This window comes from Felis catus, chromosome C1 (assembly GCF_018350175.1).
Source record: "Felis catus isolate Fca126 chromosome C1, F.catus_Fca126_mat1.0, whole genome shotgun sequence".
Taxonomy (NCBI): domain Eukaryota; kingdom Metazoa; phylum Chordata; class Mammalia; order Carnivora; family Felidae; genus Felis; species Felis catus.
The window spans coordinates 70,566,633-70,584,905 of NC_058375.1; the positions used below are offsets into that span (position 1 = coordinate 70,566,633).

Below are 18,273 nucleotides of genomic sequence, written 5' to 3' on the forward strand. Positions count from 1 at the left end.
CCTGAGTTTGAGCCCACAGCACCAAGACTTCCTCGATCCCAGCAAAACATGGCAGATAATTTTATTCATGAAAATTCTAAGAGCTATTCCCCTACAGAGAACACATTCAGAATGTGGGGCATCATGTGATAACAAGAGAAGGTTCCATGTAACAACAAGGGTCACTGAGCATGGACTTTAGCAGCCTGGAAAAGTAAGAAAGAGGGATAAGGGTGTTTTCTATTTGGTGCATCAGTAAAACTTCTGGGCCAACTCTAGGGAAACCTGCCACAAAGGTTCCTATGATATTCTTTGATGTGTCTGGATGTGGACAGGGAGTGGTTTATTTATTTTGCTTTGTTATTGGGGTGTTGATGGGCAGAGGAAAGAATCAAGGTGGCCCAGACTTATTTGAATTATATTTTTCCAAGATTTTACACCTAACTGTGAATGACAGTTGTGCTTTTATTAAAATCATTCTCTTAGAACTGAGTTTAGAGTAGATTTTTGCCTTGACTATTGGGCTGTTAGGCCAAACGTTAAAGGAGTATACATTGACTAAACATGACTCAAAGGATTACTAACACTACTCTGGGTCTAACCTGTGAATCAAACACAATGCTGTGTGACTTCATGAAATTGAGGAAGCCTAAGAAACCCATTCGTAAGGCTGCAAAATAAAACCCAGTGTTAAACTCACCTCTACAAACCGCCAAAATTTTAAAGAAATGGATGGAGTATGGAGATCAAATTGGGCTCACAGCTACTCCTGCTCTATTTGCCCAGATGTGGTGGGGCTGGGGATCTGACTAAGGCTATGGGACTTGCAATCAAGCAAGTCTGGCAACCACTGGGAATGCTGCTTTGAAGGGAATCAGTGAAACACACAGCTAAGAGCTTGGGCTCTTGTCTCAGACAACCTGGGTTTAAATCCATGCTCACCTAGTTACTATAAGAACCTGGATAAACTACATGCTCTCTCTATGCGTTAATTTCCTCATCTATACAATGAGAATAACAATAATAATTTACTCAAAACACTAAAGTGGCAACTATAAGACTATTTAATATGTAAAACAACGTCAGGCTTTTAGTAAGTCTTCAATAAATGCTGTTAACTCTCATCATCAGTACCAATAATAATAGATACCTCCAGAGAAATTTAAGGGGAGTATTGTGCAAAACACAAGAGAAAAACATTCTGAATCAATTAATATTTTACCAAACTAGTTCAGGGAAGAGGAGCCCTAGAGGCAAAGAAGAACCACTTGATGGGCATCTTTAGGGTCTGGAGTTGGAGATTATCTCATGAACTCAAAGCTACCAGCACTAGTTTCAGTAGCAGCCTGTCTGACTGTTTTCCCTGGTGAAAAATAGCTGGGATTCATATGTAGCATTCCAACCAATGGATCAACAAACAGAAAAAACAAACAAACAAAAACATTCCAACTGTGAGTCTAGATTGAGAGAACTTCTACAAAGAGGCAACAACTAACAGGCCATAGAGCATAGTTCAAATATTCCACTTAACTCTCTGAGGAAATAATTTATAGCCAAGATTACTCTCAGGTTTTACCCAAACCCAGAGCACCTTAGAAAGTCTTCCTGTTGTGAACGGCTACTGAGGAGATAGTAGTGAGAGTAAGTCTGCAAATGATATGAATGAATCAGTACTAGATGACCAGAATATTTAAATGGAGGACATTCAGACATCATTTCAGACTACAATAGGCTGTTATGATTTTACCAAAAAGGAAGTACAGGCTGGGTCTTTACACTGAATTTAAATAATGCAAAGGGAATTGGAGGGATAGGGTTGTGCAAAGCAGCCCGGTCAGACACTTAAGGACACCAAAAGCTCCGATGAAGAAAAGAAAACATTTTAAAGATATTTGAAAATAACGAGCTTGTTTTTCTGGCACAAGCTTTAAGTAGAAAAGTAATGACAAAGAGGACTAGAGAAATAAGAAAGAATCAGCATATTAGAGAGTGTTGTGTCTCTAGATAAAAACTCTAGACTTTAATGATAAATGAAGGAACTCACTACAGATTTTAGAAATGACCCCTGACAGTAGGATGGATATGGGAAACAAAAAACTGGAGGCAAAAATGTCTAGAAATCGACTAATCTTACCTAGCCTTTCTATAAATGGCTAGAATACTTTATGTCTCTTTTATAATCATTACTTTTTTATATCTCTTCTTTTGTCTACTAGAGGCAACAAAGCTTATTGGTTAAGACCATAAATTCTTGGGCCAGGTTCCTTGAGGCCAAATCCCAGTTGCACTAGGTCCTTAGCACCTATCTGTGCCTCAGTTTCCTTGTCTATAAAATGGTGATAAATCATAAAACCTGTTATGAGGATTAAATCACTCATTATACATAAAGTGTTTAGAACAATGCCTGGCATACAGTAAGTAGTATAGCTTTAGCTATTACCATTTTTAAGAGTCTTGCGGGGATCTGTCGGGAATTCAACTCTGTATCTCCAAAAGTATTCAACACGGTAATACGTACTTAACAATAGCTAAGAACAATGAAAAAGAAAGTAGCCCCATGGGAATGTGACAGAAAAACTAACAGGATTTAGTAAACAATTGAAGATGCAGAAGCCCCTAAAATATGAAACCTGCATAACAAAGGGATTAAGGGAAGGCCAGAAAGGTAGCCCTTTCTAATTGAAAAAGAGGTAGGGAATGTTTGATTTTAAATTATCTTAAGGCTAAAGAAACAATGAATCACAATAGCTTTGGCAGGACTGAAATTGTGGAGAGGGACGGTAGCCATATTTTGGAAGTCTGTTGTACGAAGGAAAGAGCAGAAGAACATTAAGAATATTGATTCGTAATTGAGATTTTTCATTAAGACTACTTTCTCTCCATTGAATTCAATTTAGTTAGGTGTTATGTTCATATTCGTTATCTCATCTAAATCAGTTCAACTGCTATAAACTACAGCTGAGTACAAAAAAATTATATGCAGTAAAAAATATCCATATTTTAAGAGATCATTATGGGAATTCAACCATTTTATTGGCCTTCCTCTAACCAAATAATAAAATGTTAAAAGTAACAATAATAAAAGATAATTTAGAACTTACCCTGAATCGCAGAAACAGTTCCACAGTCCTTGACCATGACTCCAGAGTAAGCGATTAAAAACCCTATTGAAAATCCGATATAAATTTACTTCCTCGACATCAGGTACCTTCCAGATGCGTGGAAGAATTGTACGGATACTTGTTTTTACTATGTCCAAAACCTAGTGGAAAAACCAAAGTTATTTCAAAATCTAAGTGTGTAAGTGTGTGTCTAAAATTCTAAGATGAATATATGTAATTCAAGCATAAATACACATACACACACACACACACACACACACACTAATTCATTAAACAACAGCACAGAGTAAAAATCCCATGCATTTATGTAAGTTTGGTGTATGCCACAGGTGGCAAATCAGACCATTGGAGTAAGAAGAGATTAAGTTTGAAGTTAAAATTTAAGTTAAATGCAAATTAAATCAATAAATGGAGATTGAAAAATAGTAAGCTTTACTTAAAAAATAAAGCTGAATCCTCATTCACTCGATTTAAAAAATCAGCTCTAGAGGGATTAGAGTCTTAAGTTTAAAAAATAAACCATTAAGAAAGAATTAAATCATGTCATCTGTAGCAACATGGCTGGAACTGGAAGGTATTATACCGAGTGAAATAAGTCAGTCAGAGAAGGACAGATATCATATGTTTTCACTCATTTGTGGATCTTGAGAAACTTAACAGAAGACCATGGGGGAAGGGAAGGGGAAAATATAGTTACAAACAGAGAGGGAGGGAGGCAAACCATAACAAACTCTTAAATACAGAGAACAACCTGAGGGTGGAAGGGGGTGGGAGACAGGAGGAAAATGGGTGATGGGCATTGAGGAGGGCACTTTTTGGGATGAGCACTAGGTGTTGTATGTAAGCGATGAACCAGGGAATCTATCCCAAAAAACAAGAGCATACTTTACACACTGTATGTTAGCCAATTTGACAATAAATTATATTAAATATTAAATAAAATAAAATACATTTAAAAAATAAAAATAAAAATAAAATAAAAATAAGCCACTAAATATCTTAGTGAAAAGCATTGGTGAATATCTTTTAGTCCTTAGGTTAAAAAAAGATTACTTTAACTCACAAAAAAGTGTGGGTCATAAAAGAATAATAGATTGATTATATTAAAATTAAGAACTTCTGGCCATCAAAAATACATTCAAGAAAACAAAGGATCAAGTTACAAACTGGGAAAATAGATTTAAAATATATACCTCCAACAAAAGATTAATATCAGAAATACATAATGCCTAACAAATTGTTAACATAAACACCACCAACTTAGAAAAAAATGCACCAAAATACATGGACTGGAATTTCACAAAAGAGGGAATAAATTTGCCCAATAAACATAAGAAACAAAAATTAAAACCATAAGATATCTCTTCATGTCCATTTAACTGACAAAAATTCAAAGTCTGACAATACCAAGTGCTGGAGAGACAGGGACGTGCAGGGTCTCTTAGACAGTTTTGGTGGGAGTAGCAATTGGTGCTGTCACTCAAAAATGGCTTGGCATTATCTCCTAAAGTTAAAAATTCATATACCCTATAACCCAGCTACGTTGGTCCTAAGAGAAATCCTCTCAGAGGTTAAAAACAAGAGGCATGTACAAGAATGTTCTAACAGCTGTTCACAATTGCAAGCAGCTGGGAACATCCTAATTGTCCTTCAATGGGAGACTGAACAAATAAACTGATACCCTCATTCCAGTGAACTATTATACAATAATCAAAATGAATGAAATACAACAACACGCAAAACACAAGCATCCTAGTAATATAATAGTACATTTTTAAAAATGCAAACCTGAGTTATAATATACAGTATGAAATCCCTTTAATAGAAGTAAAAACAACTAAATATTAAAAATACTTATGGGGAATAAAGATAGACAAATAAGAATTTATAAAGAAAGAAAGTAAAGAACTAATAAATCCTGAATTCAAGAAAATGGCTCCCTGAGATATGGGGAGGATGTCCAGGGGAATGGAGTGGAGTCATGTGATTGAATAACAGGTCACTGCCAGGAACAGAAGTTTTGTTTTAGATGTGGGGGTCACAAACAGGACAGTGACCTTACAAACACTAAATAAAAGCAGGTCATATACAGACCATTAATGAGAGAGTATCATGAAATAAGAACAATGATTAATCTAATTCTGGACAACTGAAATCCTAGAGGTTCTAAAAAAATTTGTAAACCCAAAAATTGACTTTGCCCAGTTCACATCTATTTAATAATTATACAATGCAGTATTTCCAATGAAAAGTCTTAAAAAAAAATAGGAAGCGCCAACAAATACAGTTATTCAAACAGTTATTCAAGACTTTTACTTTGTATTTTATTTATCTAATTGAAGGAACTGCCTGGAAGTATGTGAGTGAGTGGTGAGAAGAGAAAGAAGCTTGCAAACATCAAGGCTGAAGGAAGACAGATTTCCCTCAATTGGCACAAATGTAGAGAGAACTGGAGGCAGATAGAGGAAGAATTTAATTTGCCTCTCTTTAAAACAACCATATTTAAAGAAGTGACACTAGTTCTCTCTGAGAAGGCAAATGTAGAATAAATATCTGTTTAAAATCAATTTAGTAAAACACTTTCAAGACACTTTATTTAGAGAAGAAGGTCGACTCCAACTTCTCATGATGAATTGTGTGAGCCTCATGCCTTCCCTTCCTGTTCACCATGAAGTGGAAACAGTATTTGCAACTCCCACTGCAGGTTAAGGGTATGTCAGATGAAGGGGCAGCGAATAAGGAGAGAGAATGCAATCTGTAATAAAGTCGCCTGGGGAAAAAATTGTCCTGGAAAAGCTCGTTATTACAGATAACAAATGCTTACTAATTAAGAAGTATTTAAAAAATTTTTTAATATGAATTATTCACAATAATACTGATATGTGTATTGATTAATACCTTTTATTTTTTACAATTTTCATTTAAGCTATTAGTTTAACTCATATGTATATTTTTTAATGTTATTTATTTTTGAGAGAGCAAGCAGGGGAGGAGCAGAAAGAGGGAGACAGAGAATCTGAAGTGGACTCCACCCTGACAGCAGAGAGACCGTTGTGAGCTCGAACTCACGAACACGAGGTCACGACCGGAGCTGAAGTCAGACACTTAACCAACTGAGCCACCCAGGCACCCCAAACTCTCTATTTTTTAATGTAGAAAGCAGTACTCATGACTGATGTGATGGAAGAATCCACACTAGCAGTAAATGATAAATTTCAGTAAATTTTCCTTTCTACTTTCTATGTATTAGTGAGTAATAACAGGCCAAAAGTCATAACACAGGACAAATTTAAAAAGCAGCCATGCTAACGTTAATTTCATATTCTATTAATAAATAGCTATTCAACTTTAAAGCATTTGAGATTATAAGTTATTTGTTTTTTTCTTTTTGAATACATTTTATGGTAAAATGCACACAACGCATAAGAACCAAAGAGAAGAGCCTGCCTGCTCTATACTAAGCACTATACTAGGTGCATTATTTAGTGGAGACCCTCTTGGCCACTGCTCTGTACATGTTTTAGTCTTAGTTTAGAGGGAATTTTAAAACCATGATCATTTAATATCCTAGCCCACACATGACTGAAGGCAACTTCAGAAAGCGGCTAGGGAATTAGGGGTGGTGAATGCTTGTGCTCTACTCCTAATGTTTCCTCCAAAATGGAGAGATGAATACATTTGCTAGGCCTCTTGCACTACATCAAGTATCTCTGCCTGAATGATTTCCCAGAATCATGAGACTAGCATGGTCTAGGCAACCCAGGAACTTGCTCCTTCTTTTCCTGAGCAGCCCACTGGGAACATACATTCTACTTTGCTTCTCTTTGCCCTATTTTTATTTTATTTTATTTTACTTTTTTATTTTATTTTATTTTATTTTATTTTATTTTATTTTATCTTATTTTATCTTATTTTATTTTAATGTTTATTTACTTATTTTGGGAGAGAGATAAAGGGTGAGTGGGGGAGGGGCAGAGAGAGAGAGAAACAAAGAATCCCAACCAGGCTCTGCGAGGTCAGTGCAGAGCCTGATGCGGGGCTCAAACCCACGACCTGTGGGATCATGACCTGAGCTGAAATCAAGAATGGACTAACCTCCCAGGTGCCCCTGCCCTCAATTTTAAAGGAGGCAAGCTCTCTGCTCCTGGAGAAAGGAGGGGGTTAGAGAGACCTGTAATTTGGAGGGCACGAGGGCATGTAAACCGAGGGGACAAGTACCTGAATCCCTGCATCTTCCCTCTCAGCCTTCATATGCACTCTTTCCTCAGCTTGGAACAGTCTTCCTTATCTATTCACCTGTGAACCTACTCAGGGACAACTTTACCTGCCATTAAACTATGATCCCTTAATCCCCGGTTCCTCCTCTATTAATAACTACCTTCCTTTATTTTAATTTCCTGTTTCACTAATATAGACTGTTAATCCATATAAAGGGAGGCATTATGCCCATCTTGGTAAAAAACGTATCATGTCCTCAAGGCTGAAGATAGGTCTAGCACTCAATAGGTGTTTATCTTATTGAAACTGTTCCTTGCATCAAAGTGAAACCTATGCAGACACGGTAAAAATCAGAGCTCACACTTTTTGAGAGCTTCCTATAGACCTCACTGTGAACCAGGGACTGTTCTAAACACTTTTACATAGAACAATTCACGTAATCCTCAGAACAAAAACATAAGGTAGGTACAAATTGATCCACAATCCTTTTCCAAAAAATCATGAGGCTGGATTCCATAATCATAAATATTTCTATTTCTGCAGGAAAATATATGAATATTCAAACCAAGACATGAGACAAAAATAACACATACCTTCCTGTCAAGTCATTGTCATCAAACGAATTCAAGTAGGTTAGGTTTTGCTGCCTAACGGTTATGAAAATTTTTCATTTATTTTTTTGTTTATTTATTTTGAGAGGGGGTGCCCGTGGGGAAGGGGCAGAGAGAGGGAGAAAGAGAATCCCAAGTGGGCTCCTCTCAGTGTGGAGCCAGATGCGGGGTTCAGTCTCAACGATTGCAAGACCATGACCTGAGCCAGTATCAAAAGTTGGAGCCTAACTGACTGAGCCACCCAGGCACCCTGGATATTTTTTCGTTCTGAGAACACTTCTGGATCTCATTTTATGGATGAGAAAACTCTGGCATGGAGCAGGTAAATAACTTCGCCAAGATTACACAGCTAGTAAATGGACAGTTCTGTAGCCAGAGATTCTGGGGAAGCACTACCCAACACTGCCTCACAACTAATTTGATCTGCCCAGGTGTGAACAGCAAACTCTACAAGAGAATCAAATTGTTACTTCTTAGATTCAGATTTGCCTCTAATCAAGTGATACTTGGGAAAATGGGTTGGGTTACTGTACATAAAGAAGACTGCCCAGGCACGCCCTTTATCAGGGCCATGGTGAAGGGTCTAGTCTGCTTAAGAGGCTCACAGATGGCAAGACAGTGACTGCACCTTTAGCAAAACATCCACTGAATAATCTTAGGAAGGCAGAGGGCAGACAGGCAAGAAATCAGACTGGAAAGAAGTAAATTAGTGCCAGTTCTATCTGCAATGCTATTTTGGATATCTGGGTGCTTTGGTGTTAGAACAAAATGGTAGATGAATGATTTGTGAAACACGAAAACAAATGGTCAGCAAGTTGCCCTTTGTGTTTATCTGTGGACTCAAGTGAGGCTAAGTTATAGAATACAGGTATGCATTTCCTGACATTGTGACTTTTAAAAGCACCCCGATCTAACATTAAGCTCTCCAAGGGAAAAAATAAATAGGAGATTCAGTCAATGAAAACATTAATAAAATGAAAAGATTTGTCTTTTCCATATGAAATATAGCACATTGAAGGCATAGAGCACACAAGTTCATATTTTGCAAGAACATACAGATGTTGAATGACAAACTGCTCCATATGGCTGAACAGTTGGTTCTAAATTAAAATAATGGCATGAGGTGAGGGAGGTTTAGAAATAACATTAAAATCACTACACGCTGTACTAATGATGCATGCAGCAGCCATGGCTATGGGGGAAAGGCACTTTTGCTGATGCAACACGAACAGCTCCGTGCAGCATCTATGTCAGCTCAAATGAAAAAGAGATGGGAAATAATAACATCAAAATGCACAAAGAAGCAGCTACAGTAGGTATTAAAAAGAAATTGCTATGTGGAGAAGAAATACTTGATAAACAAGGATCTCAGAACCCCCAAATAAATGCAAATATGGTCTAACCTTAATATCACTACTTATTTCTCTTCATCCTCCAATCTGAGGTTTATGCCTAGGTATCACGTCAGAGAATAAGCTTCTCAGCAAATCTGGCATTCTTCACAGCCCGCCAGCACTGCAGTATTTTCATACTTCTCATATATTCCTTACAAATTATAGAAAGCAGCTGCATTCTTGGCAGAAAGCTGTATTATGCAAGTGTGGAGTTACCACAACATGATATTAAATAAGATTAGCTGTTTCCATTTTCACCTGGTGAGGATTCTGTTCAGTATTTAATTCCCTCATTCTTGACCTTTAACGCTTACATCCAATAAGGAAAATTTGAAATAAGGCACGTGAAAGAGTTTGTGTATGAGGATTCTAATCTTACAGTTTTATAACATTTTAATGAGCAACCAGCAAATGCTTTGATCCTGGAACAGAAAAAGTGAGATACACATTTCAACAACGGTCTATAAATAGAATTAAGAGCTTTAAATTATGCATTCCACACCGAATATAGTGCTTGGGACATGATAGTCCCTCAATTAATATTGTTGAATGCATGTTAGAATGAGCAAGTAACTAAATGAATGAATGAACAACTCTCAAAATCCCCAGTAGTGCCTAGCACAGTAATCGTACAAAATGGCAACCAATAAATGTTTATCAAATTAAATTGCATGACATGCAGCCTTTGTGGCAGCCATGGAGACGTGCCATTTGGGTCAAGTTGCTTCCAAGAGTGAGTTAGCCTCCCCATTCAGGATCCACTGCATCATTCAAGCTTATGCTCTCTGACTGTCCCCAACCAAATGGTTGGGCATGGCTGGGACACCTGAGAGGCGTCATTTCTGCCTAGCAGGCAGTGCTTGTTCTGCCTCCCCACCAGCGCTACAAGGCTTTCTGAGAACTTCACTAGTCTCAGGTTCTTCCTCCCAACCCTCTTGCCTTCCATTCACAGCTGTCAGACCTATACTGCAGTCTGAAGGCCCGTCCTATCTACTTGAACTCTCTTACCCTTTTATCTTTCTTGTGAGTTTTCTCTTATAAATCTCTTTCACTTCTAAATCTGTCTTATGTCTGCTCCCCAGGAGACTGAAAGGACACAGCCTTCCAATGATCACTATCATCCCAGCCCAAAGAAGCACAGAGCTGATTAATCCACATCTAGATGTAAATTAGTTAAGTGCATGACCTTATGAATAAGTAACGTTTTATAATATCTAAGTCTACGTTCAACAGCTGACCCACATTCTAGGTTTCTTTTTGTTTTCTTGGATGCAGTTTTTGGCTTTAAAAAGCAATAGGACAGGTTTCAAACAGATGGTCAAATAACTGGTTAATATATTACAACCCAACAGCCAATTTTTTATACCTCATTTCCACATACTCTACATAAAATAATTCTACATCTGAAGAACTGAACTCTTAGTAGTCTCGCTGTATCTGCAGTTCCACCTTCCACAGTTTCAGTTACCCGAGGCCAACCACTGTCCGGAAGCAAATGGATACTCCTTCGGACGTAGTCTCAGAAGGTCAATGGTAGCCTAACGTTGCGTCACAATAACTACGGCATTCACCTCACTTTATCTCATCATGTTGGCATTTTATCATCTCACGTCATCACAAGAAGAAGGGTGAGTACAGTATAATAATGATATTTTGAGAGAGAGAGAAACCATATTTATACAACTTTCATTATAACATATTGTTATAATTATTCTATTTCATTATTAGTTATTGCTGTTAATCCCCTATTGTGCCTAGTTTATAAATTCAACTTTACCAGTGGTATGTATATATGTATGAGAAACAACAGAATATCTACAGGATGCAGTACTATCCCCATTTTCAGGCATCCACTAGGGGACTCGGAATCCCCCGCGAATAAGGGGGAAGCGCTGTTAAATAAAACACATTGGAGAAACAGCCTGGTATGACGATCCTTAGTAGGAAAACAAAATCAGCCTGCATTTCATACCTCCTAAGGCAGAACACCCTCTCACATGATGTCTCATTTCTTCACAAAAACCCTCCAAATCTTAAGGTTAAAAATCTCAGAAATTCTGAAAAGTTACCTGCCCCAAGTAAAGGACAGAGGCAGTATTTAACTCAAATCCACATGACTACAAGTCCAGTACCTCTTTCCACTATCTAATATTGCCCCTTATCAACATATAAAGCTTAATTTTTTTTCAATGTACTTTTCAACTCATTATTATACTGGCTCTCTTGTTGCAAGAAAAAAAATATTTCAGTCATTCTCTTATCTCACTTTACCTCTTGATTTCATTTGAAACACAACAAGATTGGGAAGAGGTAGAGAAAAAGTATTTATATATTATAATATATACATATACATATATACAACTAGAGCAGACAAACATATTTAAGTTTGTCCCAATGATTATTTTATAATATATCTCTATACTTATCCTATCTGGGCTAAATTTTAAGTACTTCACTTCATTCATTCTAATGCTATTGATTAAATGAACAAAACATAAAAACAACAACAAAAAAAATCCCAATTAAAAACTCTGTGTTTATGTCTCTTAGAGCTCAAGACCTCCACCGTTGGCTGGCCTTATGATTTGCATTCATGGTATGTGTATTTGTTATGCTTATTTTGTGGGCACGGGTGAAAGAACAAATACATTTGGCAGAGTAAATTTTACAAAAAGGAGAAATTTTACAAAAATTCGTTTCCTTATTATCCCAATAATTCCTCATGGGTGACAGCTCCTCAGTGGCCCTGGCAGTGAGGGGGAGAGTGTCATCACATGACAAATGCTGCTGAGAGCTGCCTTCTGTTTCTTTTCCCAGGAGCACTTCACCTTTCATGATGTATCTGAGAAATTAGAGTTTGTTTTGGAAAAACAGTGTCTTAAAAAAAAGGGTTGAGGGAAGAGAAAGAAACGCAGCGATCATGACGTTACCACGAAAAATTGTTGCAAACAAGTTGTAGATGTGTAAATTCTGGCCTTTTCCTTTCCGTCATAGCCTAGGCCTACTGTTCCTGAGCCATCTTTCAGGGCCTCCTTGAAAGCAGGCAACGTGGCAGGATACACTTGCTCTAGCTAAGATCAGCCCTTTCTGTTCTCTGAGAGTCAATATTCAGCTACAGATTCTTCTGCCAAAAACACAAGTATTAAATTACCTTCTGCAGAACTTCTGTAACTGCCTGGGTAGTGTAAGCTATGGGACTGTAACACGTTGTGCATTGAAGATGGGACGTCTTACTACTTTTTACAAGCATAGAGGACACATAGTACTTTTGGTTTATGCCAGAATGGAAGAAGCCACCAAAGGGCTCAAAGAAAGGATACCTAGGTATGTAAGTTGTATTAAAAAATTCTGCCCCCTCACACTGGCGCTTCCACTCCTGTAACATGACAGTGTATGACAAGCATGGACATGTGGCTACACGTCTGGGAAATGACGGAAAGGGCTACACAAACACAACTCACTCCAAATATTCTTAGAGGACATCAGTACAGGAGAAGTAGATGTACTGGCAAAAGTACTTGCAAGTAAATTTACAAGCAATTGTTTAATTTTACTCAAAATTTATAAACCAAATTGAACATAACAATCCTAAAATGTGAAATAGTTTTCTTCCAGTTCACAAAAGTCATTACTATTCACACACATCCTCTGATCATCCTCTACAATGTTTATCAGACCTGCTCAAATCACACGTGAAAAAACAGAATGGCGTCCTCGTTTGTAGCTGCTGTTCAAATAAACACACATCGGGGCGCTTGGGTGGCTCAGTCGGTTGAGCATCCGACTTCGGCTCAGGTCATGATCTCGCGGTCCGTGGGTTCAAGCCCCGCATCGGGCTCTGTGCTGACAGCTCAGAGCCTGGAGCCTGTTTCGGATTCTGTGTCTCCCTCTCTCTCTGACCCTCCCCCGTTCATGCTCTGTCTCTCTCTGTCTCAAAAATAAATAAATGTTAAAAAATTTTTCAAATAAACACACATCACTAGTGAAGAAAGGAGGAGGCAGAGAGAAGTGAGCTTGCCATTGACAGAGTTCATAAAAGAACCTAGAATTGAATCAACTTACTAAGTGGTTACAGAAAGCTTCCTACAGGTAACTACAAAGTAAGACAAGCACCTGGCTTTTAGAGAAGTGGGGAAAAATTAATAGAAAAATCTCTCAAGGCAGATCATAAATACAACTGAGTACAAAGTGCCATGAAGATTTAGAATAGGGAAACATAACATGTGATTGTAGGGGAATCCAGACAGGCTTCACAGGAATGCCTGTGTCTCCCTGTCATTCTGCCACTTTTGAAAAGATTATTTTAACTTGAAAAAAGTATAGAAATCTACAAAAAAAGGTAAGAATGACAGCAAATGTCACCTCTTTCCTTCCTGTGGCTCAATAAGTCTACCCTCTAGAAATATATCTTCTCAACAATTTGGTACCTAGTTTTTAAAAAATTTTTATGCTAGATATATATATATTTAAAATAGTATACACACATAAGTCACTTAAAATGGGACAACACATATTATTGTACGACATGACACGTTTGTTTAATTTACTATCCTGATATCCTTTTGGATGGCATATAGAAGGGAACAAGTTGACAGAGGTGCTCCTTCTTCGAGATGCCCAAGGCGATCACGACCTTACCGGACACTCTTGCAAACCCTTTAATGGAATTTCTCAGCAGGAAGATAACTGAGAAAGTTCTTATCTAAGAACATATTAGAAGGCTACCCCTGATCTGTCTAGATCCACCCTGTCAACTACAGTAGCCACTAGACACATTTGGCTATTTGAATTTAAATTTAAATTAAAAGTTCAGTTCCTCAGTCACAATAGCCACATTCTAAGTGCTCACTCAATGGCCATACGTGTCTGTGACCACTCCTTTGGACATCACAAATATAGCATATATTACCATCTTTGCAGAAAGTTCTATCAGACAACATTCATAGTAAATCAATCTTTTTATTTCAGCTGACTGGAGAACAGAAGTTAGTCACAAAGACTACATGGGTGACTAACGGAGAAGAAAAGTGAAGGCCACCCACATTTGGAAGTCTCCCTCCGTACGCAGGTGAACCACACATAGTTGGCACTGATCACTCTGAAGCCAGAATGCCTCTGGACGTGTGAAAAGGGATGCCTGATAGCGGATGGACTCATGGCCTTCGGGTGACACCTTATTGATTGTATCCTTTCACTCATGATTAGTTACCATTGGCTGATTTTACTAATGTATGTTTGTTTTGTATGTTACTAGCCATAATCTGATGCTATTTCTCAGGTTAAGATCTATGATTCCAGAATAGTATTCAATTTAATGAAACTGAATAGTGTGGATGCACTATATTTAATCATAAATTTATTGATAAGATATTTAGGCTGCTTCAAACGTTTTGCTTTCACACATACCACTGCAATGAATGCTCACACATGTAAATCTTTCATATACACAGACAATTATTTTGTTGGATAGAATGCTGTAAGTGGTTTTGCTGCATCAAGGTTATGAACATTTGTAATTTTAATAGAGACTGCAAATCACCTGTCTATGGAGTTGTACCAATGTATCCTCCCTCTAATGATACAGTAGGCCCTTTATCCATACTATTTCCATCACTGGATATTATCTGTCTGATTAATTTTTGCTAATACGATGGCTAATACGATGCTTTTCCTTCATCATTAGTGAGGCCAAGGATCTATTTACATGTTAATTGGCTATTTGAAGATCCATAAATTGTCTTTTCATGGCCTTTTTATGTACTTTGCCATTTTATTTATTAATATTTATAGGATAGTTTGTCTTTTGATGGTTGATTTGTAGAAAGTTTTGGTTTATTGGTATTACTTTGTGTTTTATGTGTTACAAATATCTGTCTTCCTCCACACCCCTCCTCCCATGCCCCTCACAGCTTCTGCCTTTTAATTTGGTTTAAATTTTCATGTAATCAAATCTGTCAGTATTTTCCTTAAGATTTCTGGGTCTAAAGTCTTTCTTAAGAAGTGGTTCCCCCATTCTAAGGTTATAAACATATCCTTTTCCTTAAAACTTTTAATATTTTCCTTTTTTTACATATAAACTGCAGTCTATCTGCAATTTATTTTTGCATATGGTGAGAGATAAGACTCTGACTTAATTTTCTTACAAAGAGGTAGCCAATTGCTTCAGTATCATTTTGGGGGGGGGAAATGTCATTTCTTCAAGTCTTTAAAATGTCACATTTATCATGTATTATAAGTATATTGTATAAACACTTTATAAGTATTTATAAATAAGTATTTATTTATAGGTATCTTATAAATACTTTAATCTGCTTCTGGCCTATTTCATTTTAATTATCAACTTACCTACAGTTTTCCATCTTCTAGATTACAAAAAGTACATGGACTGTATACCTCTTCTGCTCAAAATTTTCAGTGGCTTCCCCTTACTTGGAATAAAATCCAAAGTCTTTAAACAGCCCATGAAGTTGTGATCTGACCCTTGCCCATATACCCAACTTTAGCGTTCACCACCCCTCACTCACTCTTGACCAACACAAGCCAATGATCCTATAAATAAGGGAATAAAATGGTCCTTCTATGCTTCAGGGACACCTCAAGCTAACATCCACCTCAGGCCCTCTGTATCTGCTCTTCCCTCTGCCTGATTGATACATTGTAACTGCAGTTATCTGCATAGTAGCATTTCATTAAGGTCTCTGCTCCCATGTTACCTTCTTTCTTTTTTTCACTCTGATTTATTTTTCTTCAGGTACTTACCCTACTTCAGGTACTTACCCAGTAGAATTGCCCTTCATTCTATTATACATTGTTTATTAGCAAACACCTGAACTAAAATATAAGCTCTATGAGACCACGGGGCTTGTTTTAAATTCACTTTTTTTATCCTCAGAACCTAGAACAGTGCCCGAAACACAGTAGGTGTGCAACAAATATTTGTGGAAGAAATGAGTAAACAAATGAAGATGTATATAGCTTGATTATGGATATGGATGAATGATCTTAATACATAATCCCAAAGGGCAAAACTATTTTTGGAATTACTCACTTTTCGTTGTTTTACAGAGTCCAATTTTATGAGCCAATATGAAGCCACTTTTGTTTTATGATACCTCCAGTTATCAATGATCTGTTTTGGGAGAGAAAGATTAAGAAACTTAATCTAAAATTTTCCTTAAAAGTAACAAAAGAGAAATAAATGGGGTGAAACCAATATTATTAATTTGTGAAACGGAAGCACTGTAATATTACTTGCAACAAAGAATGTTTACTTTCATAAAGACATGCCATCTGAATCCAAAGTTTTCTCTTTTTTGCTGTTAAAAGCACACAGTCTCTAATAAATGAAAGTCAAATGTCTTGAGGTACATAAGATTTGGGAAGAAGCCCAAAACACAGATTTTCCATTTTAATTTTAAGAGCTCTATTTACACAGCACCCATAGTAACAGAATATTGAACAACACATTAAAAGATAGCCCATATATAATCTATTATCCCTTTGTTTTGTTTATTGGGTTTTTATTGGTACAAAGCTTCAAAATTTCTGAATATATATTCCAGTAATATATACTGTAGCAAACAGATTAAAATATTTGCTGTGTATGGTGAACATATAGTAAACAGTCTAATGTCTTATAGAATTATTCGTTACATTTTATTTATACTCTCTATTTTTTGTTTTCTTGGTTTGTTGTTTGTTGTTTTGATAGTGCATGTGCACGGGGGAAGGGCAGAGGGAGAGGGAAAGACAGAATCTTAAGCAGACTCCATTCCCAGCATGGAGCTGGATGTGGGGCTCGATCGCACAGCTGCAAGATCATGACCTGAGCCAAAATCAAGAGTTGGATGTTTAAACAACTGAGCCACCCAGGTGTCCCTATAAGCCCATATATATTCTTTATAAAATAATCACATCAGCCACAAATATTAGTTCTACTCTCTATCTAATTTTTCTTCTACCTAATTCAAAAGGGTGGTATGTAGCTAATATCTCTAAGTAAAATTTATGTACAAAAACTTTGTTTTTACCCAGAACTTGATTGAATAAGATTAATATGTAAATAAAAACAAATGTACATAAAGCTTTATAATTAATGTTCACTTTTCCTCCTTTTTCCTCAATGTAACAAATATCTTTGTAAGCAAGATATCATTTTCACTTTTTAAAAGATATATATAACAATACAATGAATAATACTTGGGGGGTTTTGCTTATAACTATGTCATGATTACAAAATAGAAATTGCCACTATTAATTTTTTAGCTAATAAAGTTAAATTTTTATTATTATTTTGTTTGTTTCTAGACAGTTCCTTTAGATAGGTCTAAAGTAATGCTAAAACATGAAAAAGGCCAAGTGCATTGTTGTGGTTCTTATCCTACAACTGGCCACTAGATGGTGTCTTCTTCTCTGGAACAACAACAGCAACAACAGCAACAAAAAACCCAAAAAACAAAAACCCACCAAAACCAAAACCAAACCAAACAGAACAGGGAAACCAGAAAACAGCCTTCTGTTACTGGGGGATTATCTAAGCATGTCAATTTGAAATAGATGTTTAAATGAAATTAATCTGTGACTGAAGAAATGCTCTTTCACCAGAAATATCTAAAAGTTGGACATTCTTTCTAAAATAGAAGTAAGTAAAAGTCCTTGACTTTAATATGAATTTTAGGACTGTGTCATTTTAAAATGTTCCACTGGGTGGTGCAAATGTGTTTATAACAAGAAAAACCCCCAACATAAGCCATTTCAAAATCTGACCAAAACCAAAACCATTCAAGGAGCCACATTCAAATATTCTTGATATTTTATACTGAGGGCCCTACTTTTTTCATTACAATTCCTTCCATGTTAGATCCTTCTAAATCTTTACAGAAGGAGGCTTAACTTGGCATTTTTTTCATCATTACGAACAGTAATTATTTAACACTAATTATTCTCACT

At 36.7% G+C, this 18,273-nt stretch overlaps 1 protein-coding gene across 8 annotated transcripts in view; it reads right to left on the bottom strand.

Moving 5' to 3' along the window:
• The window catches only part of TTLL7 (tubulin tyrosine ligase like 7), a 145,697-nt gene that overhangs the window by 25,986 nt on the left and 101,438 nt on the right, over positions 1-18,273 (bottom strand). For 6 of the 8 annotated variants that reach the window (XM_045036106.1, XM_019837310.3, XM_011284903.4 and 3 more), the window contains 2 exons: positions 16,373-16,453; positions 3,081-3,241 (listed from right to left, as the gene is read on the bottom strand). In XM_045036106.1, the coding sequence (XP_044892041.1) occupies positions 3,081-3,241; positions 16,373-16,453 (242 nt within the window). Of the gene's footprint in view, positions 1-3,076; positions 3,242-9,333; positions 9,747-16,372; positions 16,454-18,273 lie in introns of those variants that run through there. The other 2 variants (XR_006584447.1, XM_045036107.1) reach the window with 2 other exon arrangements.